The sequence below is a fragment of the Elephantulus edwardii genome, unplaced genomic scaffold (genome assembly GCF_000299155.1).
Source record: "Elephantulus edwardii isolate Elephantulus edwardi_28Jun2011 unplaced genomic scaffold, EleEdw1.0 scaffold00058, whole genome shotgun sequence".
NCBI classification, from domain to species: domain Eukaryota; kingdom Metazoa; phylum Chordata; class Mammalia; order Macroscelidea; family Macroscelididae; genus Elephantulus; species Elephantulus edwardii.
Window position 1 is genome coordinate 492,308 of NW_006399808.1, and position 11,683 is coordinate 503,990.

Genomic DNA, 11,683 nt, shown 5'->3' on the forward strand with positions numbered 1-11,683 from the left:
TACATACAGTCGCTATGAGTCGCAAGCGACTCGACGGCACATAACAACAACAACAACAACATAATGATGTTGCCTTTTGGTCCAGTGGTGAAGATTTTTGTTTTCCTGTACATTATTTTTTGAGGCACAAGTTTCAGGTCCTCGTCTGCATAACCCAGGTTGTTGATGAATCTTTCTCCAATCCTGGTGTGACATTTTTCTTCATATAGTGCAGCTTCTTGAATTATGACACACACATTTTCTGTTTTTTAAACCATGCAGTGTTCCCTTGTTCTGTTTAGACAGCTGCTTCTTGGTCTATGGCTGCACATGAACAAAATTAAGTGTTTTGGGATTCCCATTCTTCTCAATGCTATCTATAATTTGTTATAATCTGCACAAACACATTGGCATTATCAATAAAACATAACTAAACATCTTTCTAGTAGTCTCTGCTTCAGCCAAGAAATATCTGACATCAGCAACATCACTCATGCCAAGGCCTCTTCCTAATCCAACCTGAGTTTCTGGACATTCCTCATCAGTGTACTCAAGCTGTTTGTGAATAACCTTCAGCAAAATTTTCCTTGTGACATTAAGGCTATTGTTCAGTAATTTCCACATCCTATTGAATCATCCTTTTTTTTTTTAAATGAGAACAAATATAGATCTTTTCTAGTCAAACTCCTTAGCACAGACTTGTGAGCACATCCAGGGCTGTATCTGTTTATGGAAATATGCCAATTGGCATTCCATCAATTCCTGAGGCCTTGTTTTTTTTTTCCACTGCCTTCAGTGCAACTTGAACATCTTTCTACAGTACGATTAGCTCTTGATCATGAGCTACTTCATGAAATGTTTTCTTGTGTCAATTTTCTTTGGTATAGTAACCCTGTGTGTTCCTTCCATCATTTTATTATGATGCTTCCTGCATCATTCAAGATTTTGTTCATGGAATTCTTCAGTATTACAAGGCAAGCCTTGAATTTGTTTTTCAGTTCATTTGTTTGTAGAGAAATATAACATCTAATTTTTTTTAAACGTTAATAATATTTCTTGAACTTTACTTTGTCTTTCATTCTATTGTCCATCAATATTACCAAAATTCCTCCAAAGCTTATATCAACGCATCTTCATAAAAACCCCTTCTTAAACAATTTTTTTTACTTTATTATTTTTGGCGCATGTACCGTCAAATCGGATCTGACTAGTACAAGAGTTTGTCCCTGCTTCTCCAGCAGAGCATCTGGTGGATTTGAACTTCACACCTCTGGGAGAACTTCACACCTCTGGGATTGCAGTGTAGCTTCTTGCCACTAGGCCACCAGAGCTCACTAGCAATTAACTTTTTAACAACCCTTTTAAAACTACCCATGTTTACCCACTATCTGTCAATACAGTAGATATCTGGAGTTATCACACGCTTGTTTTCCCTGCTTTGTGCAATGTAGCCACTGGCCACAGGGGATTGTGAAGAATGCCATATTTTCATTAACTGCACACTTATATATATCTCATATTTCTCACCTACTTTTTTAGGGTCTTCTTTTCAGGGCCATTTTAGGATGCCAGTACTTTCTGATTTCTACTTTACTTCAATGGCCTTTTGGTTTTACTTGAGTATAATTATGTTTGCTTTCTACTCCAATGAAGAGGCACTGATAAAACCTCTTTTTAAATTCCCTACTCAGCCACTGATCCAGGCCGTAGTCTTTGCAATTACTTGCTATGCATCAGAAAGCTAGACAATGACTAGGAATGATAGCAGGAGACTGGTGCCTTTGAGCTGTGGTGTTGGATAAGAGTATTAAATATACCGTGGACTGTTAGAACAAACAGATTCTAGAGAGGGTGAAACCAGGCTGCTCCTTGGAGACAAGAATTCTGAAACTTTGTCTGACATACACTGGACATGCTGCAAGGAAGAACCAGTCGTTGGAGAGGGACATCAGGTTTGGGAGGGTGGAAGGTCAGCATAAGAGAGGAAGACCCTTGATGAGATGGATTGATTCAATGGCTGGGGTAATGGGAGTAGGTTTGTCAGAGACGATAAGAATGGCACAGGATAGAGCAGGGTTAAGGGCTATTTAGGGTCGCTATGAGTCACAGACGACGACAGCACATAACAACAACTCAGCCATTGCATAAAGGATATTATTGCTGATGTCAGATGAATCTTAGCTAAAAGCAGAGGATACCAGAAAAAAAATGTATGTTGTGTTTTATGGACTATGCAAAGGTAGTTGACTGTGTGAGACATAAGAAAATGCGGATAATTTTGAGAAGAATGGGAATACCAGAATACTTAAATGTGTTCATCTAAAACCTACAAATACACTAAAAAGCAGTTATCCAAACAGAATAGTGCATGGTTTAAAATCAGGAAAGGTATTCATCAGAGCTGCATCCTTTTCTTACGGAAGGTGTGCACCAGGTTGTAGGCTGAGCAAATCATTTGAGAAGCTAGACTCTATGAACAACGTGGCATAAGGACTGAAAACTCATCAATAGTATGTGTTATACAGATGACACAATCTTGTTTTTGTTGAATGTGAAGAGGACTTGAAACACTTGCTGCAGATTAAAGACTATATTCTTATATGGGTAATCCTCACCAGTGGACCAATAAGCAGCATCATGAGATATGGGAAAAGATTGACACTACCAATGATTCCATTTTATTTATATCCATAATCAACACCCATGATGACAACAGTCAAGAAATGAAGAGACATGCTACACTGGGAAAATCTGCTGTCAGAGACCTCTCCAAAATTCTAGAGTAAGGATGTCATTTTAGAGACCAAGCTGTGCCTACTCCAAGCCACATTCTTTTCAATTACCTCCTATGCATCTGAAAGTTGGACAATGATTAAAGATAACAGAACTGATGCCTTTGAATTGTGGTGTTAGAGAAGAGTACTGAATATTCAATAGACTTCCAAGAAAACAAATAAGTCTATCCTGGAGTAAGGGCAACCAGGGTGTTCCTTTGAGGGAAAGATAGTGAAACTTTGTCTCATATACTTTGGGCATTATCGTTGGGACCAATCCTTGGAAAAGACATCATGCTAGGAGAGGAAGAGTGTGAGAAAGAGAAGATCCTCCATGAGATGGATTGACACAGTGACCGTAATATGGACTCAAGCATTATCAGAATGGTTGGGATGGTGCAGGATAGGGCAAGGTTCACATTTGTTGCTCATAGGGTTGCTATGAGTTGTAGTCCAACTTGATAGCACTTAACAACATACTACTCAGGCACTTTTGTTGGTCACATTAAAGTTTATGATGCTCTGATCTAGTCTACCCCTATTTTACAAAGAGACAAGAGGCCCAGAGATGAACAGTGACTTACCCAAGTTGAGCCAAAGCTGAGTACTCTCTCTGCATTAAGACCTTCTCCTTTTATTGGGAAGGAACCAGGCTCAGAGTGGACCCCACTACTAAGTCAAGGAGTGGGTACTGAGGGTAAGAGTCCTTGGAAAAGCTGGGGGGACTTGATGAATTGACTATTGCTATGAGGAGGCACTGTTTGGAGCCAGGTGGAAAAATGACTAATGATATCTATGTTCTTTAGAAGAACACAGGCAGAGATTCTGGTTTTGGTAGGGTAAAAGTTTAAGCTGTCTCACTACGATTTGACAGCACTTAACAACAGTAGTGTTTCCTTGTTCCATTTGGACAACAGCTCCTTGGTCTAGGTTTCACATCAGCAAAATTAAGTGTTCTGGAATTCTCATTGTTAGTCAGTTTGTTCTGGTCCATGGAGTCAAATGCCTCAGCATAGTCTGCTTTCAGCCAGGATCTATCTGACACCAGCAATGATATTCTTGATACCACGCCTCTTCTAAAACCAGCCTTAATTTCTGACAGTTCCTAGTTAATGTACAGTTTTAGACGTTTTTGGATGATCTTCAGTAATATTTTGCTTGCGTGGAATATTCATATTATCTGATAAATTCCATATTCTGTTGATCACTTTTCTTGAGAATGGGAACACATAGGGATCTTTCCTAGCACAGACTCGTGAGTATGCCCATGGTTGCCTCTATAGTTAAAACATGTCAATCAGTGTCCCATTTACTCCTGCAGCCTTATTTTTTGCCAGTGTCTTCATCATAGCTTCTTCTTTTGTTACTATTTGTTCCTGTTCATATGGTGCTTCCTGAAATTTTTCAGTGTTGAACAATTCTTGGTGCAGTGGTTCTGTGTATTCCTTCCATCCTCTTTTTTGCCCAGGGTATTTCTCAGTATTACAACTTGAGGCTTGAATTTGTTTTTAAATTCTTTCAGTTTGAGAAATGCCAAGTAAATTCTTCCTTTTTCATTCTGTGACTCTAGTGAGCCCTCCAAGATTCCTTGCTAAATTTTGCACCCAAATTTTTGAGTCCCACTCCTGCCCTTAACATTTGCTCCTTTCAGTGTCCCTTTAGCTGCTGAATGGCTAAAGTATGATGCCTGTCCTCTACTAGCTATTTTAAAAGTGAGATTAAACACGTAGAATAGGTCAGCCTTGACTAACATCTCAGTTATTATGTCCCCCTCCTTTAGAACCAACTCATAGCTGACCCTCCAATGTATTTTCAGAGGCAGTAAATCACTCAGTTAAAGACTGCCTATTTCTCCCATGAAGCAGCTGGTGGATTTGAACGGAGTGCATTTGAGATGGCAGCACAATTCCTTATCACTAGGCCATCAGAGGTCTTTGGAGTAAGACTAAAATAGTAGTTCTCTGCCACATAGATGACCTGTCTGGGCAGGTTTCTCCCTCCTTTTTTTGTCCTTGGCAAAATCGGTAGTGGTAACTTCAAACCTCTTACTGGTCTTGGAAGGCAATATTTTTATCCCTTGGGAGATGTCAATCGCATTCACTCAGCCTCAAGTTCATAGTGTTCATGAGGTGGGTCTTTTGGTCATGGCTTAAGAGGGCAACCAGACAACTGGAGGCATGGAGAATCAACACTGAAACATAAGGATGTGGTCATTTAAAGTGTAGACAGGAGCCTCAAAGTCCAGACATGCAGAGGCCAAAGAAGGAATGTGGTTTGGTATAACAATATAGGGAGAGGTGAGACTTGTGACAAAATGGAAAAATACAACTCTTTTGTCTAAAGGGCAAGCCACATGACTCTAGCAATTCTGCCATATAGGAATTCAGGCTTGATGCTTCTAGATTTCTGATTTCTCAAGAAGATCCATAATTCCAGAATTTTTAAAAATATGAAATCTGCTAAATTGAAATTTTGGTAATGAATTCAACATTCTGTATTTCTTTTTGGTCTTTTGGGGGCCATGAAAATGTATTTGTAGGCTAGATGGTGCCTGCAGGAGACTTTCAATGTAGACAATGGGGCAAAATGTCAGAATTTTCAGTCACATCAGAGCAGGATGGGTCTAGGTGCCAAGCACTACATGCCACTGGGTAGGGGAAATCCTACCGAGCAATGGGCCCACCCTGCATGAGGGGATTCTCAGTAATTGGGGCCAAGGTGGGCTGGCTGGGCCTTATGAAGAAGTGGGTTTAAGAAACACCAGACATGGGCACTGAGGTAGAGCTGGAGAGACAATCGGGCTCAGTCATCACAGTAACCACTCCAGGCTCCCCCAGCTCAGGAAGGCAGGTCTCAAAGATCAGGTTAGTGCTCAGCTCAGAGATGCTACATTATTCTTGGGACATTGTCCCTTCTCTCACTGTGGGGAGAAAGCCCCCCAAGTGTATGTCTCTGCTCCATGGAGAAGCCACTCTGCAGGTTCCAGGAAGCTTGATCTTCCATTCTGCTCTGTGGATTCTCCAGCTTTCAAACTTTTCAACACGGGAGGCCATGGAATTACCAGAAAGTGGTCTGCCAGGCAAGGCAAGCTCCAGCTTTTGGACACAACAGTGGCCTTCAGAAACAGTTCCCTATGGACTCCCCTTCTCCAAATCCTACAACCACATATTCATACAACAGAGGGCCGCCAGAGACCACAGCTGAGGAGCAGCCTTCAGAGTGAAGGCTAGAGAGAAGGAACTGGTTGTGTATGCTTTTCCTTCTAGGGCTGTCCCTATTCTTTATGTCTCTATGGCCCCAGGTTTAAGGCCTAACTAAGAGCCAACTCTTAATAGACTTCCAACCCCCCCACTCCCATGCCCTTCTTTAGGACCTGGATGAAGCACTGCCCCAGCCCTACCTCACCCTCGGGAGACTTCACTGCACTCACACTGGACCAAGAGGCTCATCAGTGTCTTGACAGCGTCTGGGCAGATTTCAGAATCCTCCCTCCTCTTCTCCTTACAACCTAAGTCTCAATAAACAAGCTTAGGTGAAGGATTCTTGAGCACAAATTGCCACTTAAAAGTTATACAGGCATTTTTACTGGCTCATAGGCTGGAACCCCTGAGTCACAGGGCAGGATTACGAAGCAAAAGAAAACATGCTGGCACTGGAGAAAAATTCTAGAATGTTCCAGAGCTGGTTGGCTTTAATTTGGAAAAAGCTTTTGGTTACAGACATTCAGGTTTAAGGCACATTCCAAAATACAAGGCATCCTGTCACTGGGAGAGGACTGGCTTTCTTGCGGTTATACATGAAAAGTGAGACAGATGACTTTACGGCTTTACTTTCTCTTTGAAAAAGAGGGAGTTTGGCAATAACAAAACTCATGACGCTTACTCACCAGATGCAAAGATTACCGTAAAGGTCTTCTTTTTCACTCTTCAGTCTCTCTCATCAGAAACGTGTGGGTAGCTAACAGACTTGTACTTATCTGCCTGGCAATGAGTATAAAAAAAAAAAACAGGCTTCCAAATAATAATATAAAATTACACGACTACAATGAAGCCAAGGATCTTAACCACAAGCAAATGGAAATGACTACATCAGACAGGAAGTAAAACATCTACTTTAGCAGCAGGAGGCTGTGAGGAGTGAGGAGGGAAAATGCTTCCTGACAGAATTCTGAAGTGACCTGGGTGCTTCAGAGGGGGCGTGGGTCACCAGGGGCATGTGGAGGGCCAGAGAGCCCCTACGGATGGTTGACACTGGAACACCTCAAGGACTTTGTTTTGGGTGGTGGTAGAAACAGACATTCTTTTTCCTGGCACTGCTGTTGCTGGCAGGTGGGTAGAATGGCCGCCAGACACTGCTCAGTCGTTGCCACCGCAGATCTTGAGCAGAATCTTCCGGTAATCTCCTGATGTGTCTCCCTGGACATGGAAACAAGGAATTGATCAGTTAAAGAAGGCAGGCCCCTTCTGACTCCCTAGCTCCTGGCTTTCCCTGTCCCTGAGCACCCTTCTGAGAGGCAGGCCCCATGCTAGAAGGTTCCCCACTGCACTGGTCCTACAGTGGATGGCAAGATGGACTGTGACTGCAGCAATGGGCTCAAGGGTGTTAGAGACGATGAGGATGGCACAGGATAGGAAACTGAATCCTACTCGATTCAACAGCACCACCACCACAGTGACTGACAGGTTCACAGACTCAGAACACAGGTGTCACAGGTCACAGGAAGTTGAGCGCTCCATCAATCCAATTAGAAAAGCCAGAGTTTGAAATATAGATACACAAACATTTAAAATAGCCAAAGAAACCTCTCTTTTGCTGACCCTCCACCTTTGCAGGCATGATTTATTTTCCAAGGACAAATCCCTCTTAACAACATGCCCAAACTGTGTTAAATGAATCTTCACCATCCTTGTCTCCAAGGAATGTGCTAGTTGCACTGTTTCTAAAACATATATCTGTTTGTTCTTTTTTGCTTTGTTGATCCCATCACTCAAATGGTTGGTTTCCTAAGAGTGGTAGAAAGCAAGTCTAGATTGATCAGATATATCCAATAGAGAAGCGAATTATTGTGGATCTGACATAATTTCTTAAATATCTGGTTTATGTTACATTTTTATTTCTTTCATGGGTATTTTAATTCAGTTTTACAGTAACTGAATTTATCCTTTTAAACTTAAATTAATTCAATGTGAAATTAAGTTCAAATTAAAAAGGAAAAAAAAATTAGCCAAAGAACTACTCCTCAGGGCTGATCAATATTGGCCTTCTCTGAATGCATGCATGGTGAGCTAGACTAGGATAATCCACAATGCTGTTATATTGTTGTTGTTGCTGTTATGTGCCACTGAGTAGTTTGCGACTCATAGTGACCCTATGTACAAGAGCTCTATATGCTATTGTATCTTGTGCCAACCTAGCCATCTCAAATGCACTTATTCCCACTGGTCCAGTCACAGAATCAACCCATCTCATTGAAGGTCTTCCTCTCCTTCACCGCCCCTCCACTCTGCCAAACATGATGTCCCTCTCCAAGGACCAGTCCCTCCTTGCAACATGCCCAAAATATGTCAGACGAAGCTTCAGAATCCTTGACTCCAAGGAAAACTCTGGCTTCACATTCTCCAGGACAAACCTGTTTGTTCTCCTAGCAGTCCATGGTATATTCAACACTATTCTCCAGCACCAAAGCTCAAAGGCATCAATCCTCTTTCTATCATCCCTATTCACTGTCCAACTCTCTGATACATAGCACCTAACTCCGAAGACTATAGACCAAATCAGGCGCACCTTAGTCTCCAGTCTGACATCGTTGCACTTCAGTACTCTTGAGAGGTCCCTCACAGCCAATTTTCCCAATGCAATTAGTCTCTTGATTTCCTGGCTGCTGTTACTAAGAGTATTGATTGTGGAGCCAAGCAAACTAAAACTGTTAACTATCTCAATCTCTTCACCATCTATACTGATTCTGCCAATTGGCCCAGTGGTGAGAATCTTTGTTTTCTTGATGTTGAGCTTCAATCCATATAGGAAGCTGCAGTCCTTGACCTGCAGCAAGCGCTTCAGGTCCTCCTCAGTTTCAGCAAGCAGGGTTGTGTCATCTGCATAATGCAGGTTGTTGATGACTTTTCCACCAATTCTGATGCCGCATTCCTCTTCGTACAGCCCAGAGTCTCGGATGATCTGTTCTGCATACAGATTGAAAAGGCATGGAGACAGAATACATCCCTGACAGGCCCCCTTCTTGATTTTGAACCATGTAGTGTCTCCTTGCTCTGTTCTGACAACTGCCTCTCAGTCCAAATATAGGTTTCACATTAGCACAATCAAATGTTCTGGGATTCCCATTCTTCTCAGAGTCAGCCACAGCTTGTTGTGATCCACACAGTCAAAAGCCTTTGCATAGTCAATAAAACACAGATAAACATTCTTCTGGTATTCTTTGCTTTCTGTCAAGATCCACCTAACATTAGCTATAATATCCCCAGTACCACGACGTCTTCTAAATCCAGACTGTACATCTGGCAGTTCTCTGCTGGCATATTGTTCCAAACGTTTTTGGATAATTTTCAGCAGAATCTTGCTTGCATGTGATATTACTTATATTGTTCAATAATTTCCGCACTCTGTTGGGTCACCTTTCTTTAGAATGGGAACAAATATCAATCGCTGTTATATACTACTACTAAAAAAAAAAAAAGTAATCAGCTATCACACATGACTCTCAATGACAATTACTAGTATGACTGTCCTGCTTCACACAGATGCCTGCTCCATCCCATCCACTGCACTGAACACTAGAACAGGCCAGGCTGAGCTATCCTGCCATCCTCTAAGAGAAGCAAGCCTTTGGCTTCTTCCAATACGCATGGCCTACTGGCATTCCAAGGGTTCTCTGGAAACAGTCACCAATTCTCTGCTATTGGCAGCATCACATTTAGAGGCAGAGGAATGGAGATTCACTTCTCTAAGTGGCTTCCTCAACTAGGAATTGGTCCTTTGATTTCAATTTCAAGGCTCATACATACATGTGCAGAATACTTCTGTAAGACTGGCTCTGAAACACAGGGTAAGAGTGTTGTAGTTGCTGTGGTCTAGCGGAGTAGACTACAACTCACAGCAAACCTACGAACAACAGATGTGAATCTTGCCCTAGCCTGTTCCATCCTCATGATCTCTGAAATGCTTAAGTCCCTTGTTTCAGTCACTGAGTCAGTCCATCTTGTTGAAGATCCTCCTCTTCTGTTTTCCATCCTTCCTAGTACCTTTTTCCAAGAACTGGCCCTTCCTGAAAACATGCTCAATGTACGTGAGATGAAGTTCCACCATCCTAGCCTTTGAGAAGCCCTCTCATTTCATATCCTATAAGACAAACTTGTTTGTTCTTCTGGCAGTCCATGGGATATTCAGTACTCTTCTTCAACACCACTATCCCAAGGCATCATTCCTGATTCACTGTCCAACTTGAAGATGCATAGGAAATAATCAAAAGGACCATGGCTTGGATCAGGCACACCTGTGTCTTTAAACTGACATCACTACTCTTTAGAATTTGGAGAGGTCCTTGACATATTTTACTAATGCAACATGTCTTTGGATTTCTTGACTGCTGTTACCATGGATGTTGACTATGGATACAAGTCAAATGAAATAATTGACAACTTCTCATCTGTCCAGATGTTGTCTATTGCAGTTGGTGAAGATTTTTGTTTTGTGTAGAGATGTAATCCACATCAAAGGCTTTATTTAGTCTTTAATCTTCTGCAGCAGGTGCTTCAAGTTCTCTTCACTTTCAGCAAGTAAGCTTGTACCATCTGCATAAAACAGGTTTTTGATTAAGGCTTCCTCCAAATCCGGATGCCACATTCTTCTACATATGGTTCAGTTTCTTGAATGATTTACTCAGCATACAGACTGGATAGATATGGAGAAAGGATTCAACCCTGACATACACCTTTCTTAATTTTAAACCATACAGTGTTCTTTTTTTCTGTTCAGATAACTACTCTTTTTTTTTTTAATTGTTGTATACCATTAAATTGGATCCAACTGGCACAGGAGTCAGCTAACTACTTTTTTGTTCTATGTACAGATTTCAAATGAACACAATCAAGTGTTCTGGGATATCTACTCTTCTTAAGGTTATCCCTAATTTGTTACAATTCTCATAGTCCAACACCTTGTCATAGTCAATACAATTGAAGAAAACATTTCTGGTATTCTCTGCTCTCAGCCAAGATCCATTGGACATCAGCAATGATATTTCTCATGCCATGGCTTCTTCTGAACCCAGCTTGAATTCCTGACAATTCCCTGTCAATGTATTGTTCCAGTTGTTTTTAAATAATTTTCAGCAAGATTTTACTTGCATATGATATTAAGGATATTGTTCTATAATTTCCACATTCTTTTGGGTTACATACATACATACATTAATTATCTCTTCCAGTAAGTTGGTCAGGTATCTGTTGTTGCAATTTCTTAGAATAGACAAGTAAGCATGTCTAGGGCTATACCTATTTATTGAAATACATCAATTGATTTAATCAATTCTTGGGGCCTTACTTTTCACCACTGCCTTCAGTGCCACTTGAACCTCTTCCTTTGTTACCATTGATGCTTGAGGTATGTTACTTCCTGGAATATTTCAGTGGCAACTAATTCTCCTTGGTACAGTGATTTCTCAAGGCTTGAATGTGTTTTCAGTTCTCTCAGCTTGGGAAATGTCAAATGTGTTCTTTTTTATTCTCTGACTCCAGTTCTTTGCATAGTTCGTTCTAACAGTTTGTTTCTGTCTTCTCACACTGCCTTTGAAATCTTCTGTTGAGCTCTTTTACTTCAGCCATTTCTTCCCTGTGCTTTGGCCTCTTTCTGTTCTACTGCAAGTTTCAGAGTCCCTTCTTTTTTTTTTTTCTATAATTATATTTTATTAATTT

At 41.2% G+C, this 11,683-nt stretch overlaps 1 protein-coding gene across 1 annotated transcript in view; it reads right to left on the bottom strand.

Annotated features, from left to right (window-relative positions):
• Nucleotides 1-7,108: 7,108 nt before the first annotated feature.
• Nucleotides 7,109-11,683, bottom strand: part of ANXA11 (annexin A11) — a 24,256-nt gene continuing 19,681 nt past the window's right edge. The window contains exon 14 of the mRNA XM_006887468.1: nt 7,109-7,168. Coding sequence (XP_006887530.1) covers nt 7,109-7,168 — 60 coding nt within the window. The remainder of the gene's footprint in view (nt 7,169-11,683) is intronic.